This window comes from Lepisma saccharinum, chromosome 1 (assembly GCF_977018435.1).
Source record: "Lepisma saccharinum chromosome 1, izLepSacc3.1, whole genome shotgun sequence".
NCBI lineage: Eukaryota > Metazoa > Arthropoda > Insecta > Zygentoma > Lepismatidae > Lepisma > Lepisma saccharinum.
The window spans coordinates 167737061-167755746 of NC_139229.1; the positions used below are offsets into that span (position 1 = coordinate 167737061).

The following is an 18686-nucleotide window of genomic DNA, read 5'->3' on the forward strand; positions in this document are numbered from 1 at the left end:
AATTTAAAATGAGCTTTCTGCTAAAACCCAAGTGATGCTTCCATGGCCTCTTTCACATGATAACACCACTCCCAAAGTGGGAAACAACTTTAATGCATAACTCAAATGAGACTATAACATTTTAAACGTCCATGACATGGGTATTTACGAATAAGAAATGGGGACATTTGGTAATTACAGGTCATAATATGCAAGTAATCACAAACATTAGAATTTTAATGGAGAATTCTATCGTAATATATTTGAGAGAAGAGCTTTTGCAGGTTTTTCGATACACAATGTACAGGGTCTCTCTAAATTAGTTATACAAAAGTAACCGTTAATTGTGAAGAAATTTATGTGCAACAGAAATGGTTTATACATCAATGAATACAATATACCTTCAAGTTTATTGTCGCACGTCATTTGCTTCCAGTTGCTAGTTTCAGATGCTGCCACTGGAGGTGTGAGCCTTTGCTTATCTGTCAGAGGCATATCATACCTGGACATGCTTGAGAATTATCTAATGTCACAATTGCGTGAAGATGTGGGTGCTGATTTGCATTTTTTAAAGAAGTAACCGCCTACCTCAATCGTGAAGTACAGACTTGGATTGGTCGAGGAACGATTCCGTGGCCACCTTGTTCGCCTGATTTGACCCCATGGATTCATCTATCTGGGGTTACATAAAGAAAGTGTATTTGTTCCCACCATCTTCCCAGCAACGTCGATGAGCTATGGGTCCGAATAACGCAGGCAGCTGCGACCATCGACGCAGACATGCTTCAAAAGGTTTGGCAGGAAATCTAATACCGCTGGGACATTTGCAGTGTGATGAAAGGATCACATATTGAACACTTGTAGAGAAAATATGAAGATATGCTGTATTCATTGATGTATAAAACATTTCTGTTACAAATACACATTCTTCACAATTAACTGTTACTTTTGTGTAAGTAATTTATAGAAACCCTGTATAAAAGAATAATTAATTTTGAACTATGTTCGTATCTATTTCATTGTGGAAAATATTTCTTGGAATCTATATTTCACTAAACCTAGGTAACTGTCAAGAAACAAACATCCTGTATGGAGGTACAAATGACATCTTCAACCTAATCTTCATAACTAGCCAAGCAGCTTACTTCAAACATTATGGATTAGCCCAACTCTATATCAGAAATTCTGGACTAGTTCTAGTTATTTCAGCAAAATTAGCAGCTAGTAAATATATTTTTGAATAAATGAAAATCGTCAGCATAGAAGACTGGATGAATATACAGCATAAGAGAAATTAGTAAATTAACAGGGAAAATTAAGCCTCAATTACAAAAATAAGCAGCCTTGTTCACAGCGAAAAATAATAAAGCTGTATGCACATTATCATGAATCCACAAAATTGGTATGAATAATGACAAAATTCCAAATAATATACAATATTCAAGCAAATAAACTTGAAATCAATGCACATTAACAATGCCCTTTAAACCTTATTTATTCCTAACTTCATTTCACAGATATTGGTATTTCTCATCAATGCCTCAATCTTCAACATGCTATTAAGTTTTCAAATTGGGTTAATAAACTTACAGGATTACCCCATACAACTAGATAACTTTAAAAACTACATACATAGCTTTCATATTATAAGTACAACAGTGTTACACATGTAAAACTAGAAGGGGGCAACAACATGCAATTACACAGCTTGCTTCAATAGAACATATTAGCAAAATACAAAGTTAAGACTTATTTAGTGTATTTTTAGAATTTAGAATTTAGAATTTCTTTATTCATGGGCGAAGTTCAGCCTGTGGCTGCTCTACCACTTAACCCGCAAAATCTACTACAATAAAACAAACAAAATACAATTACTACTATAACATACGAATTCCATTACATTTTCACTTTTCAGTAATTAACACACTAAAAAGATAAAAAACAATTTTTCTCATTCACACACATCAAAATGTTCATCTTGGGTTCGAATCTGATCATTTTTTGTTTTGATTTCAACGTAAGCATGCTGAATCTAATCATGTGTACTGAGGATTTGTCCTTGCTCATGTAGAAGTACTTTTGTTACTGCCCTTTTAAAGCTGTTATATGTCGCACACGAGGTAACATCTGGTGGCAGCGCATTCCAACAATATGCAGAAGCAGCTTTGAAGGATGACAGGAATATGGATTTTGAGAATCTGTCCAGATTAAGTTTCTTAGAGTGTCGAGTCGTGTAGTTGTGTATGTCGTGTCTAAATTGGAGTCTGTCGTATAAGTATGTGGGTGTTTTTGTTTGCAGAATTTTGAATATTGTGCAGGCCAGATGTAGTTTTCTGCGTCGTGTCATATTCAGCCAATTAACGTCATTTAAATAAGGCAGTATGTGATCCCTTCGTTTCAAGCTAAATGCAAAACGTATACAAGAATTCTGTACTTTTTGTGCAATTTTAGCATTCTTTTTTGTTAAATTAACACCGTAAACAACGTCACAGTAATCGAAAATTGGAAGAACTAGAGCTTGCATAAGGCGCAATTTAACATCAGTCGAAAGTAAGTGCGATGATTTATATAGTGATCTAAGTATACCATAAGCTTTTGAACTCTGAGACGTTACGTGGTTTTGCCAGTCAAGTTTCTCATTAAATATCACACCTAAGTTCTTAACAGTTGTGCAGTGTGGGACCCTCTCATCATTAATATTAATTGATAACCCATTTATTTGAATTTTATTTAAGGCAGCGCTAGAACCAATTAATGTAAAGCAGCATTTAGAGGGGTTCATTACAAGACCATTACGTTTACACCATTTGTAAATAGCATGAAGGTCACGGTTCAGGAGACCAATTGCTGGTTTTGCATTTTTGGGGTCTACTGGCATCATCAGCTGCGTGTCATCTGCATAACAATGAGGTACATTGTGTCGTACATTTAGGGGTAGGTCGGCGGTGAAGAGGGAATATAGAAAAGGGCCTAGAATACTTCCTTGCGCAACCCCTGAGGGTATCGTAAGGGGAGTCGATGTAGCTCCTGAGGGAAGCGTCACCGATTGCACTCGCCCAGTAAGGTAAGACTGGAACAATTTTATTGCTCCCGGCGATAAACCGTAGTAACTCATTTTTGAAAGGAGTAGCTGATGAGATACAAGATTAAACGCCTTGGACAAGTGAAGCAACACCAAGACTGCAGCCTTACTTTTGTTTAGTGTTTGTAAAATGTCGTCTGTTACTTTCATGAGCGCCGTTGCGGTGCTGTGGGAAGGTCGGAAACCAGACTGTACTGCAGGCAATATTTGATTTTTGGTAACAAAACTTTCTATCTGCTTGTACACTGCTTTCTCGATAACTTTTGATAAGACAGGTAATATACTAATTGGTCGTAAGTCGTTCATGTCGGTCACGTGTCGTTTCTTCGGTAAGGGCAGGATTCTAGCCTCCTTCCATGCAAGGGGAAAGGTGTTCTTATCTAACGAGAAATTTATCAAGTGAGTCAGAGGTGAAAGAATGTGTGGAAGAATTATCATTTTTAGGTTTATGCCGTCTGTGCCACAGGAATTGGAATGGATTTTGGACACGAGTTGTGCAATTTCTACTTCTTTGACGGGTCAAAAGAAGAAGGTGTCACCGTTTTCAGTAAATGTAGTTGTAAGGAAGCGTTCGCACTCTTCGAGGATGAGATCGGTTTCTTGGTTAGAGGGACTGGCGCTGTCAATAAAGTGGGTGTTTAACAGATGCGGATCATTTAAAAAGTGTGGGACACTCGGCTCCACCTTTCCGTAAATGCCACATTTCTTTATCTCTTTCCACATTAATTTCGAATCATGAACGTTTCTATTGATGTGGAACGAGAGGTAGGCTTTCTTCTCCTGTCTTATAACCGACGTGGTGAAATTCCGCAGTTCTATATAATAATCCCAATGTGACGGATTGTTCGTCAGTTTATATTTTCTGAGAGCATTATCTCTAAGTTTCATTAATAGTTTGGTATTGTCGGTTACCCACGGTACTTTTTTCTTGGCTATTCGTGCAGTACGTGTAGGGGCATGCTTATCGAAAATAGTCTTAATACCATTATTAAGAAAGTTTACTTTTTTGTCAATGCCACATGCCACATGAACTTTGGGCTTGATGGTGATATGATTTGTAACTGTGTTATGAATCACAAAGAAAATTTTTATCTCAGCTCAAGTGTTTGCAAACGGCAAAACGCAGATAAGGCCGACACAACTTCAATCTCTCTCACCTCTGTGAGCAAATGTTTTTATAAACAAGGAAAATGTAACTAACCCGTGAATAAAACTGTATAATTTATACCTTCCCTTACCGTGTGAAATAAAATTCTATTCTGCACATTACTTAAATATTTATTTGTAACCTAAAAAACAACCACGATCATTTCTGACAGCGTAAACAAAAAGGCAGCCATCTTCTCCAAGCATAGTTGCCAACTGTCAAAACGATAGAAAACTAAAAATAACGAAAATCGAGTAAAACGAAAATAACGTAAAAACGATAACAACGATTATAACGTAAAACTTAAATTACGAAAATCGAAAAAAGCGATATTTCTTCAGAACGTTGATTCAATAAAGATTAATTTCATTATGGCGCTTGCCGCTTGCATCAATGCTAAAATCCAGTGTTGCCGTCAAGTAGGCACGTTAGCTCAGTTGGTTAGAGCCATTCTGAATGCTGATAACGCGGAGGTCGTGGGTTCGACCCCCATGCTGGCCAGGATATTTTTTTTCTCACCCTTCGTCTCGACTTTCTCTAAATCACAATTATATACTTTGCTTATCGCAATATTCTTATAATGGACATGAAAAGAGCTGAATTTTCAGAATTACTATGAATTGAATTGAATTGAATTGAATTGGACTTTATTGCTGGGCGAGGTTCAGCTGTTGCTGGTCTACCACCTGTACATCCAGAATCCATTTACAAATTCGTCAGGTACAAAAATGAATAAACAGACTAACTTAGCTCAACAATATTATATTTAGAATCATCAAGAAAGTAGACGTCAAAACAACAACAAAAAATGCTCCGGATATACCATGCATTGGAAATGTGTTTTTGGAATATCTTATACATCCATATCTTTCACTTCCATAGTTCATAATTATTTTCAAATAGCTTCTTCCAACTCAAATGTTCTGTTTACTCTACCAAATCATTTGAAGATATATTACATGAGTTTCAAAATGATATAATGTACTGAAACATGGTGCAATGGTCCTTCATTCAACGTAACACAACATACAAGAAAACCAAAACAATTGTAGGGTTTGCCACCCCTATCTTTCAAGACAAATCCCAATCAGGAATTTATGCACACACAAACCCGGTTACAAAAAATATTAATTATGTAAGTGCAGAAGACTTTTTCAAGGATCACACAAATCCCACACAAGGAGTTTCATAATTTTGTACATATAGTATTGTATTCCAGAACCCATAGAGATATTTCATTTATACCTAATGTACACATACTCATTATTTGCAAACCGTTAATCAAACTGCTTGGCGATTTGCAACGCTTGTTGAATGCTTTCGTTTCAAACAATATTAAAGTCTCCAACAGGAGCTGTGTTGTCCCACTTAACAATAAAACTAGCAAAAGTAGTCTTTGTCTTCAATATCGATTCCAAATGGTGGAGAAGCAGGTGTACGGATTCTTAAGCCTAGTGTCTTCCGCTCAGTTGACCTAATAATTGGATAGGTTGTATAGGTATGCAAACGGGTGTTAAATATTGTAGCGACTTCTTCTGTGGATGCATCCCAGTTTGGTTGGACCCCTTCAAATAAAAGTAGCTCTGTATGCCGTCCCATTTCTAAGGATGTATCTGGAAGAACTTGATCAAGTCGTTTTTGACAATCATCACTCAAACATTTGCTTGGGCTTGAAAAGTTAAAATCATTGAACATAAGACGTCCTAAAAAATGGGTACATTCATGCGCGGAAAGTGTTATCATGTCAGCCTTATTAATAGCAGTTCCTTCATATCCCGCCAAATTGTTGATGCAAAGCAGGATCCCATCTACTAAGCAGGCTCCACGCAAGTTCCTCAAGGGAGCAAAATTCTTAACACCGTATATCTTCAGATTAGCAATTTCTTTGCCAAAATCTGGAATGGGTGTGCTGTCCAGCTTTTTCATGGCTTCCTCAAATGCACTTATCATTGCTTTGCTACAGAGAGCATTCTGAATGTCCTTCTTTGTATATTCGGGCAATAACCACACTACTCCATCAACTCCGCAATCCATATTTGCATGAGTCACAAATGACTCTATACACTCATCAAAAAAGTTGGCCTTTGTTAATCTTTCAGCTTCTGGTAACTTATCCATGTCACCGCGAATAAGATATTTACGATATTGGAGTTCTACATCCATCTTAGTGTAGTGTATCATCACTTGAAGTGTGATTCGTTTGGTGATGTCATTGAAGTCCCCTCTCAAAAATTCAATCAACTTTTGTGTAGTGCTAGGCTCTAGCTCCAGGCGTTGCTCTAAAATATTGTGAATGACACAGTCATGGAAAAGAACCACATTAAAGTCCTTCATGGGGGCCACAGCCTCTTGTGGAGTACTCGGTGGTCTAGACTGTAGAAACTCTAGAATCCTGAAGTTGTCTTTCTTGTAGTTGGCAACTACGTCATCAAAAAAACCCATCTTGCCTAGGTTGGACCTGAGAAAGAAAAAATTATAAACTACCTCAGGAAAAACAGGCAGTATAATATGGAGATATCAATTTCACTGGTAGAAGGGGATTTATCTCTAAAACTAAAGTCTTACGATCTAAAATATGATACCTAAAAGTTATTGCAATGACAAAAACCATAGCACCATGTCTAAAATTTAGAATCTTAAATTTTAACAAAATGTCACTACACCACATCTAAATCACAGCCTTTCCCTTTTTCTGGCTAGTATAAGAAATTCAAAAATTACACAAATGAGAAATTGTAATTATGAAACTGAATATTTAAACTAATTAAAGATTATTCAAGTCTTTTAGTGATCGACATTTTTTCAATGGTTCTTGAAATATAACTTCCTTGCATTTTACATTATTTAACCCAGCTTCATTATTTGTATTAGATTTAGGTTTTACTATAATTTGTGATTTAACCTTTAAATTTAACATAAAACGCCCATAATTATCTCGGGGTGGTAAATTAACAACTCCTTTTTGATTATAGGATATATTATTGGCTTTTAAATATTTTACTACAGTTTTAGAATTAACTTTATATTTGTTGCAAAAAGAATTAATTGAATTATTTAAGAAATTATAAGATTTTAAAAGTTTAACAAATTCATCTGGAGTAATCGGTCTTGACATCTTTTATTTATGTATATTTATGTATTTTTATTATACAGTAATACTGTAAGGTATGGTATTGCAAAATAGTAAGGTAATACAGTAATATAGTAAGGTAAAGAAATCCCGTAATATAGTAAGGTAAAGAAATGTGGTAAGGTAAATATTCTAAAATAAAATATATATATAAATGGAAAAACAAATCAAATTATTTACCCCCAGTGAGAGTGAATTAATAGGTTTAGATAATTTAATAACCAATGTACCTGAATTACAAGAATTAATTGAAGAATCGGGTTATAATATTCAAACTATCAATAATGGTGTTAAAAACCTAAAACGTCTTCCAGATTCATATAAAGAAATGATAATAAAATTTTTTAAAGCATTGAGTAACACACATATTACTAAAGAAATATATAAATACTCCAATTTTAGAAATCAAGAAATAATTGATAAATTATTAGCCCGAGAACAGGAATATAAAAAAATTATAACAAAACAAGCATCTAAACACAATGACGAAAGTGGTATAGACGAAATGAACAAAATGTTTAGTATGATGATAATAGAAACAAAAGACAATAAGAAGATAAGTAGATATATGAATAAAACTTTAAAAGATATAAAGTTTCAAGATGATTTTAAACCTATATTTGAGAAGAAAGGTATTAATGAATATTCTAAAAAAGAATTATTAGAAATGAAAACTAGTAAAAAAGGTCCAACATTTAAAGATATTGAAAAAATCCAAATAGTTAATATTCCTGAAGGGAAAAATATAATTAACGGTAAAGTTAAAAGATTTTTATAAAAAAATCTTATCAATGGGAAAATAAAATAAGAGATAATTTCTAAGATTTACATATATTACTTATTATCTAAGTTTATTTTATAGCATACATAAATAATTGTACAACAAAATGTCAAGGTATTTAATACAATTTTATTTGTAAACCTAATTTGCAATAAATTTCTAAATTGAAAAAATATTGGGTATAAATAAATGAATCAAGTTGACACAACACAGATCGCTGAATTTCAAAGAAGAATGAAAGGTTTATACAGATCAGAAGATTCTGCAACCAATGAGTTTGAAAGAATTATGATTAGAAATATGAACGCACAATTTAAAGAACACGAGAATAAAATAATAACTTTAGCTAGATTAGGCGCGGTCAAGCTGCGGCTGCCCGCTTAGCACCTTCGGTGCGTTTTATTGAAAATATCTTTTCCGAAATAAATGGACAACCTTGATCCTTCAAGTAGTCTCGCTGCGCTTCGTTGTTCTGTTTGTTTACTATTTAAACATCCAGATGAATTTTACAACGGTAAATATGTTGATAGAAGATGTAAACAATGCAAAATACTTTCAAATTATGAACGTTTGTTATGTGAATGTGGAAGATATTATACCAAAACACACTATCAAAGACACTTAAAAACTAAATTGCATAATAAGGGGGTAGGTGTTTATTGAATATTTTTTTTTATAATAAATTGGTTGTCTTAAAATGGAAGAACGTTTAAATAAACTTAAACTACCAGAATTATATAACATTGCAAAACTTTTAAAAATACAATATATTACAAGATATAAAAAAGCTGATCTGATTATACAGATAATCAGGCAATATGAAAGAAGGAAAAGAGAAAAAGAAAACAAAAAAAATAATGATTTATTTCCATTTGATCAAGACATAATAGCACCTCCAAAGAAAAAAGAATAAAACAAATAAAATGTGATGTTTGTGGTAAGTATATTAAAGAAACAAGGCTACAGCTTCATAAAGCTAAACATAATCCTGAACCTGATTTTATTTTAGTTGAAGTTGCTTTTAAAGGTAGGTTATTAACTTATCAACATAACAATAAAGAAGGAGATTCTGATTTGTTTTACTATATGGACTCAATTAAGAATAAAGCGAATAATCTTATTAAAAATGCTTTAGAAATTCATAAAAATATTAAAATTAATTTAGAGTTAGAATGTGATTTTAAAAATTTAGAACATGAAATGGTTCATAAGTTTCAACTACCTAATGTAATAATCAGATCGTTGGAAGAACTTAATAATTTCTGGGATACACAAAGAGATTTATTTATAGCCAGATGTGATGAATTAGAAGCGAAAGGCTGGGCTATAAGCAGAATAAACAATTTAAGAATTAATATTAATAAATATAAACCATTAAGTGGAAGTTCATATATAAAATTACCTGAATGGATAGAAGCTAAGCAAGCTTGTATTAATGTTAAAAATGTTGATAATGAGTGCTTTAAATATAGTGTGTTATCTTGTTTATAGGAACCAGTAAAAAATAAAGAAAGGCCATCGAAATATAAAAACATTAATCATAACTTAGATTTTGATTGTGTAAAATATCCGGTTACTATTGATCAGATACCTAAATTTGAAGCAAAGAATAAAATTAATGTAACTGTATTTGGGTATGAAAATGGTAGCATATACCCATTATATCATAATAAAAAACAAGAGTTTGAAAATAATATTGACCTGCTTTATTTTGGTAACAGCACCAAAAACCATTACTGTTGGATAAAAATTTAAGTTGTTTATTAAATAACCAATTAAAAATTAATAATAATAAAAAATATTTCTGCAGAAGATGTTTAAATTATAGTGCTAGAACTGAAGAAGCTGTTAAGAAACATCAAGTAATATGTAATAACAATGAAACCTGCTTGCCTGTTATGCCAAAATCTAAAATTATAGAAAATGGAACAGAAATTAAACCTACAATATCATTTAAAAATTTTCAAAGAATGCTTAGACACCCATATGTAATTTACTGTGATTTTGAATCAATCTTAAAGCCAATTCAGACATGTGAACCAAACCCTAGTGAATCATATACCAATAAGATACAACTTCATATTCCTTGTAGTTATGGACTTTATGTAAAAAGCGTTTACGGAAACATAGAAAATCCTTTACACATACATAAGTGTGAAACTGCTGATAAATGCTTTATAAATAAGATAACTGAAAATGCAATAACAATACAAAAATTATTAAAGAAAAATGAAGATATGAAATTCACAAACAAAATAAAAATTAAACATTTAACAGCTACAGTATGTTATTTGTGTAATAATGAATTTACCAAAGATAATCCAAAAGTAAGAGATCATGATCATTTTACTGGAAAATACAGAGGGGCTGCTTGTAATAATTGTAATTTAAAATACAAACAACCACTTTTTATTCCAATTTTATTTCATAACTTGTCCTCATATGATTGCCATCTGTTTATAAAAAATCTGGGAGAGGAGGCCCCCGGAGGGCTAAGTCCAAAGGACGCTGGGTGGTCGTCTAAATCAAAACTAAAACTAATTCCAAATAATGAAGAAAAATATATCTCGTTTAGTAAAGTATTGAGGACAAATGAAGGTTTAATTGAACTAAGATTTATTGATTCTTTTAGATTTTTAGCCAGCAGTTTAGATAATCTCTCATCGAATTTAGTACCGGAACAGCTAAGAGAAATAATAAAATACTTTTCAAATGAAGAATTAAATATAATATTTAGGAAGCAAGATAATCGAACTATAAGAAAAGGAATTTATGCTTACGAATATATGGACAGCTTCGCTAAGTTTAATGATACAAAATTACCAGCAATTGAAAAATTTTATTCTAATTTAACCAAAGAAAATATTTCTTGGAGTGACTATGACCATGCTCAAAAAGTATGGAATAAATTAAAAATTAAATATTTAGGCGAATGGCATGATTTATATTTAAAATTAGACGTTTTATTATTAGCAGATGTATTTGAAAATTTTAGAGACTTAGGATTAAATAGTTCATATGGGTTAGATCCTGTTTGGTACTATACAACACCAGCTTTAGCTTGGGATTGTATGCTTAAATATACCAAGGTTCAATTAAAACAATTAACTGATTATGAAATGTATCTGTTTTTCGAAAAAGGAATAAGAGGTGGAATAAGTCAGTGCTCCAATAGATATTCTAAAGCAGACACGAACACACAAATTCACTATAATGATATGAATAATTTATATGGTCACTCATTATCACAGAAATTACCACAAAAGAATTTTAAATGGATGACTGAAGAAGAATTAAATAATTTAGAAAAGTCACTAACAAGCAGCACACGAAGTGCTAGCCCTACTGGGCGCTCTGCTGCACATATTTTAAATTCTGATGATAAAACTGGTTATCTATTAGAAGTAGATTTATCTTTACCAAAAGATCTTCAAAATAAGTTCAATGACCTTCCACTTGCACCCGAGAATGCAATACCCCCAGGTGGTAAAGTACCAAAGTTGCTATGTCACTTCTATGATAAAAAGAATTATGTTGTTCACTATAAAATATTAAAACTATATACAGAATTGGGAATGAAAATAACAAAAATTCACAGAGGAATTAAATTTACTCAATCTGATTTTATTGCCCCATATATTAAATTTAATACTGAACAGCGACAGAAAGCAAAAAATGACTTTGAAAAAGATTTTTGGAAATTAATGTCTAATAGTGTATTTGGTAAATCTATGCAGTCAGTTAGAAAACAACAAAATATTAAATTATACTGTGATGACAATAAAGTCCAGAAAGCAATAAATAAACCTAATTTTAAGTCTAGAACCATTTTTAGTAAATACTTGGTTGCAGTTCATAATTATAAAACATCAGTTAAATTTGATAAACCTATTTATATTGGGCAGGCTGTGCTAGATTTATCTAAAGCTCTAATGTATGATTTTTACTATAATATATTAAAGAATGAATTTGATACTGATATAAAATTATTATACATAGACACCGACGCATACATATTTGAACTCAAAAATCACGATTATTATACTTTTATGAAAAATAATTCTGATTTATTTGATACGAGTGATTATCCTAAGGATAGCGAATTATATAGTGAAAAAAATAAAAAAGTAATTGGAAAAATGAAAGACGAATTAAATGGCAAACCAATGTTAGAATTTATTGGGTTAAGGAGTAAAATGTATGCATATAGAACTGATGATAAGGTAGACAAACGATTGAAAGGAATTAAAAAAGCTGTATTAAAGAAAGAAATCCAATTTGAGGACTATAAAAATTGCTTATTCAATCAAAAAGAGTGCTTGCATAAACAGCATGTTATTAGGAGTCATAAACATGAAATTTATACAGAAGAGTTAAATAAGAAGTCACTCAGTTGGAAAGATGATAAAAGATCTCTAATTCCTGGTAGTACAGATACGCTGGCGCATGGACATGTGCTAGTACCACAGTAAGTCAATGACAATGCTAATGGTACATGATTATGAAGCGCTGGTACTTAGAGCGAATCACAATAATTAACATAATAGCTATAATACAGTATAATGTTGGACACGAGCTCACTAAAATGTTTTGTGATTTGAGAAAGGACCTAAATACATGGCTGTTCACTGTTTCAATAACCTTCCAAGTGACATAAAAATAATACAATCAGCTACCTCATATAAAAAGCATGTAAAAAAATACCTATTAGATCATTGTTTTTATTCTGTTAAAGAGTACCTGACAATAAATTGCAAATTGTAACATCCTAAATGAACTCCTAGGACATGTATATGTATGTATTGATTTCTTATCTATTATATGTATGTAAATTACTGTAAACCTTGCAGCTAACAGCAAGAACAAGGAGAATCAATTATAATGTAATCAATGTTTTTTAAATGTTATGTATAATATCTTCACACTTGTACCTATTTGAAAATAATTATTAACTGTAATGTGCTGACATGTTCCATACCATGTGTGGAAAACAACCACTGTACAATGGTCAAAGGAATGAAATAAATCATATCATATCATATGATATGATGTACTGTATGGTACCTATATTGTTGACAGTAATTTGTTCATTTTGTGTTGCTTGCTTTGTAGGGGGAGAGCCAAACAATGGCTAAGCATCAGTGTCATTTTTTTCTATATTTAAATGCTGGCTAGGCTACTGTTTACTTAAACGCTCTTCTTGCTTGCTCTGTAACCCTCTGTAAGGTACCTTTTAATTTATTTTAATGGACCGGCAACAAAGACCCGAATATGTTGGCTTTGGTATTGGAAGACTACACAAAAGCAGAAGTTATAGAAGAAAGGGTGGTTCTCTCTCCTTCTATATAGACCTATTTGGTACTAGTTGACTATCCTTCGGACACATTTATTTATTTGTACAGAAGAGACTACAACCGTAATAAGTTCCTGTAGCATTGTCAAACATCGAGAAGGTGTTTTGTGTGATGTTGCAATGTTTCATAGCTGAAATTCATGTTGTTCGTTGAAAATTAATTCTCCGACGGAGATAGCGTTTGGCGCGTACATCTGCGTATACCATGAAGTTCGTACACCTTCATACACCATCACCTTCATACACCGTCGTGACTATCATGACGTGTCGTGATTGTGTTTTGTTGGTATCCAGTGCTTCGAACTGCCTGCGTTTGCGACGAGAGTTAGAACTGTGGATCGAGGGTTTGGAGAATGACGTGTGGTGGGTGTGTTGTAAAGTTTGCGCTGGGTGTGGACAAACCATTGGCGCTAGCCCCACGAACCATTGGTGCATGGATAGGTTAGTAGGGCCACGCAAAGGTTTCAATAGTGAAAAAGATAGCCCACGAACCATTGGCGCTAGCCCCAAAAACCATTGGCACATGGATAGGTTAGTAGGGCCACGCAAAGGTTTCAATAGTGAAAAAGATAGCCCCACGAACCATTGGCGCTAGCCCCATGAACCATTGGCACGTGGATAGGTTAGTAGGGCCACGCAAAGGTTTCAATAGTTAAAAATTGGTTTCGAAAAACATATTCGTAGCCCCACACACCATTCTCGGATAGTCCAACGAACCATTGGCGCTAGCCCCACGAACCATTGGTGCGTGGATAGGTTAGTTCAGTTAGGTTGGGATACATAGTTAAAATTTGGTGTCAGAACGCGAAAAATAAAGTTAAAAAGAAATAGATCTGATTAAGTTTGTCGACGGGCATTTCTTGGGTTCCGAAGGTTGAAACACTGCATAACAATTGAAAATCGAGAAAAAACAAGGCCGATGCGTCATTCCTACGCGTTATTATTTACGAAGGTGTCCGCGCCATGTTGTGTGTGAGGCAAACGGAAATGTAGGAGGAAGAAGTAATCGTAAGGTGAAAAATTGCTCTTACTTTCATCAAAACAACGTCAATACACGTTCAGGAATGTTCCGCGAAGCAGATACGTAAGTTCGAATGTCAAAAATTTGGCAAAAGAGAAGCCGGACGCGCAATTATGTAGGAAGGTGTACTCGCGATATTGTGTCTCAGGCAAGGAAAAACACCTACCAGAAAGACGTTCTGGTAATGTGAAAAATTGCAATTAATTTCATCAAAACAACGTTAATACACCTTCAGGAATGTTCCGCGAAGCAGATACGTAAGTATCAATGTCAAAAATTGACGAAACCAAAAAAATAGAGGTGTCCGAAGGATAGTAAATTTTTACCAAGTCAGCATTATTTTCCTATAGCAAAAGACTACATCTGGGTACTGAACGAAAGACGTGTTGAAAAAGCTGGGGTACTCGTAAGCCTACTCTAAACAACGTCAATTTTTACCCTTATAAGTTAGTATGTATTAATTATTAAGTTAATACGCAATACGCTTTATGAGTTTAATAATTTAGACCATTAAATTTTTAAAAAATAGAAGAAATAAAAACAAACTTACTATTTTACAGTACTTTAAGCTCAACAACAGTGAAGCAAAAAGCAAACTAGCTGAACTGGCTGTTTCAGTCTAATGGGAGATTGGTTGACCGTAGTTAGTATTCTGTGTTGCTTGCTTGCTTGCTTGGTTTCATTAATGGCCTTCACCTGTTTTGGTGACTTTTGGCCAAGTTCAGACTCTCACTTTTCTTATTACGTTTTTTTTTCTTTCTTTTTTTTCGATCTAAATTGTGTGTTGGGTAGTTCTGTTAGTTGATTCTAGACGATCACACAGTTTGGGAATGTTAGTATAGTTAAACATTTACTATTCTTCACTCCTTCGAGGCACACCGAGGAGTCTTCTTACTGGGTATCTTGTGCCCTGGTAGGGATAAAAAAAACAAAAAATGTAGACAAATTATATACACAGGGTTACATTTTATTACCTAGATGTCCATGTTGTTGTGTTTTTTTTTGGGGGTTTTTTTTTCCTTATTATATAGTGATTTGGGATTTCTTTATAAACTTACTAATGCTGTTTAGTATGTGTGGGTTTTGTGTAAAAATAAGTGTATTTAGTTCCGTGGGTGTTGGAATTTTCAGTTGAGTTAATCTTGCAATGAGTATGTCTCTTTCGTGTTGATGAAAGATGCATTCAAACATCATGTGTTCTATGGATCCAATTGCCTCTCCAGTATTCTGTGTTTCTACTGTTCCTCGCGAACCGGCTGAAGTCAAATTCGTGTCCATATTCACGAACCTTTTTTTCTACTAAATTTTATTTCGAGAATGTGAGTAGAATACGTGTAATATTTACAAATAGTACCAGCAATGTACGTATTCTACAACTCTTTCATTTACACAATATTTAGTTTCTAATTTGGATAAGTAGCTTCATCCGGCCGACCAATCTGCTTAATTCTTGTCATTAGAATATTATTTTGGGGATGCGGTAAGTGTTGCCTATTGTAGTTAATGAAATCGTAATTTAACATTGTATGAAATCACTGCGTAATACGTATCAAAGCTTTTTTTCAAATAGTGATAAAGAAGTATCGCCAAACGCGAACCAAATTCCGTTCATTTCATACATCAGTACAGGCTTGCATTCAGTATCAAAATCGAACTTCCTGATTGTAATTGCGTATCATTTGTTGTTTAAAATAAAATAAAAAAATCAGGAATTTTAATGAAATGGTAATAATATTATATACTGTTCTGTAAGGGCCAAGTTCCGTGTGTATAACTTAATCTGTGATGTTATGCTTCTACAATAACTTATTTTTTAATTCCACTCGTATTTACTTGCTTGAGTGGTTTTCTCACGTCCGTGAAGTTAGCACCGAATTGAAACGAGAAGTAAGCGACAAAAAAATCAGGAATTTTAATGAAATGGTAATAATATTATATACTGTTCTGTAAGGGCCAAGTTCCGTGTGTATAACTTAATCTGTGATGTTATGCTTCTACAATAACTTGTTTTTTAATTCCACTCGTATTTACTTGCTTGAGTGGTTTAGGTGGACCAGGTTTGGTTCTCTTACTTTTATAATTATACACACGCGCGGAAATAATCAGATAATTAAACCTAATGATCCTAACCTACTTATGTTATGATTCCGGTAATTATTTTGTTAGTGAAAATAACTCTACATGCTATTCTCACCACCTGGTGAAAATAGTCACAGCCTCTTTTTATTTGTATGTAGCTAATGCTTAAGGATCATTTGAGGTAAATGCAACTTTGTATTGAAAGCAGCATATTTTCAGTTACTATTACCCTATTTTCACCAAGTGGTCAACCTCGTTACCTATTTGTGCTAAACCTAAACTCATGATTCCTCACAATGTGGGAATTATTTTATTTTATAAAACATTTATGTTCTCTTGTAAGATTTTGTTTTGCATTGCTTGTTAGGTTCTATGTCTCAAAAAATAATCATCTATACCATGTGATATCACTGCTCTCTCTAAAAAGTGGTAATAATAATCAATAATCAGCATTTTTAATTTGTGTTAAGCTCTGTGGTTAGTTGAGTGATTTAACTTGCAAAAATTGACAATGTGTGAAATATAATAGCATCTGTACTTAATAATAAAGGTACCAGTGGTACCAGTTTCATAGATCGGAGACACATTAAAATCAGATATTTTGTGTTTTGCATGGTTCGTACTTACCAATTGTGTATTGCGGAACATAGTTCAAGGTGCCATTATGCTTTTTACATGAAAACAAACACTTTTCTACTGAAAAAACGCATTTGTCTAAGTGCTACTGAAAGCATGTAACGGTGCATTATCGCTTCCTTTCTGAACGATATCGCTTCTTTTGTTTTCGAATATCCGTGTTTTCCAACCTTCTTTACCGAAAAATACCTACTATCGTTTCGTCACGTGTGCAAATTGTGCATTATGCACGTGAAGCTGACGGACAGCCCCACGAACCATTCCGATAAGGTTAGGTTTGGTTAGGTTAGGCAAGCATAGTTAAAAAAAGGGGGGTTGGAAACACTGACATGATTTCCTGGTCAAATAGATACCACGATGAAAGAAAATACCTCGACTAACGTTGGAAACCTTAGACAAACTCATTTCCGTAAGTAGTTTCTTCTGTAAAAATGAAGAAATGTGTCTCCGATGTATGAAACTGGTACCATAATAAAAAATAAAAAAACTGGTAAAAATAACTTGTTCTGCTAGTCTCAACACCTCATGAATGTAGTTGCACATTTTTTTTTATTTTGAGAATAATTACTGAAAATCATGGTTCCCATTGTGTGATTTTTTTTAGAAGCTATACAAGAGAATGAAATGGTGCTTTCAGTACTGCAAACAACTGTGGGAATAACTTTGCAGTTCGGAGAAACCTTTGTGTGGAAAAAAAAAACACTTCATTTCCACAATTTATCTATTTTAAGATGAACATTTTTGTGTTCAGTAACATGCATGTATCATGGTACACACAGTACAGTAGTTACTGATATAACAGATTAATCAAGTCCAGTGAAATGTATGAAAGTAAGTAGTCTCTGCTGCACACTGTTTATGCTGTACTTCATTAAATATTAGTTGCTCATGTTTTAAAACTATGCGTAATAACTACAGAAAGGAGGCATGGAGTAGCAAGGTCCAATATGAATTTTTAATTTTTGTAACGGTGCTCGTATGTCCTTAGGATAAATCAGCCAAAGTTGATAATGAAGTCACTCATTTCTGAGTACATTAAGTACATTATTTTTGTTTGCCATAGCTTCGATCAACTTTATTTTTTCAAAGTGTACTCTCATTTACGTATGTGGTGATCACTCTAGCATGTTTCCTACTGAAATGTTAGTGTTACCAGGGAAACTATGTTACCCATTGGGCAGTTCCCAGTACATTTTTTTTAATAGTATTTGAACATGAAAATGCAAGAAAATTAATCCCACTGTACATCACTGTAGAGCATTTATTTAATTTCTAGGAATTATCCACCTGTGTGCATGTTTTATGCACACATCAAGATAGAAGAGATACAGATGCAAAGTCCGGTATGGGACTTGGACGTGGGAAGTGTAATAAAAATAGCACTTCTCTGTTTAAGTCTCGTATCAGCTGGCACAAAGTTCATCGTGGAGGGAAATAAATCACCATTTATTTCTTCATTCATGTTCAGCTATTTAGTA

General features: G+C 33.4%; 1 protein-coding gene across 1 annotated transcript; it reads right to left on the reverse strand.

Moving 5' to 3' along the window:
* Nucleotides 1-4954: 4954 nt before the first annotated feature.
* Nucleotides 4955-15109, reverse strand: LOC145989926 (uncharacterized). Its single transcript, XM_083125448.1, has 2 exons — nt 15044-15109; nt 4955-6666 (listed from the first exon to the last, which is right to left on the reverse strand). Exon 2 carries the CDS (start codon nt 6648-6650, stop codon nt 5589-5591), a length of 1062 nt encoding a protein of 353 aa, XP_082981574.1. The 5' UTR covers nt 6651-6666; nt 15044-15109; the 3' UTR covers nt 4955-5588.
* Between the last annotated feature and the right edge of the window lie 3577 nt (nt 15110-18686).

What these genes read in the sequence shown, in the direction of transcription:
- LOC145989926 (XM_083125448.1), bottom strand. Translation starts at nt 6,650, where the DNA reads ATGGGTTTTTTTGATGACGTAGTTGCCAACTACAAGAAAGACAACTTC.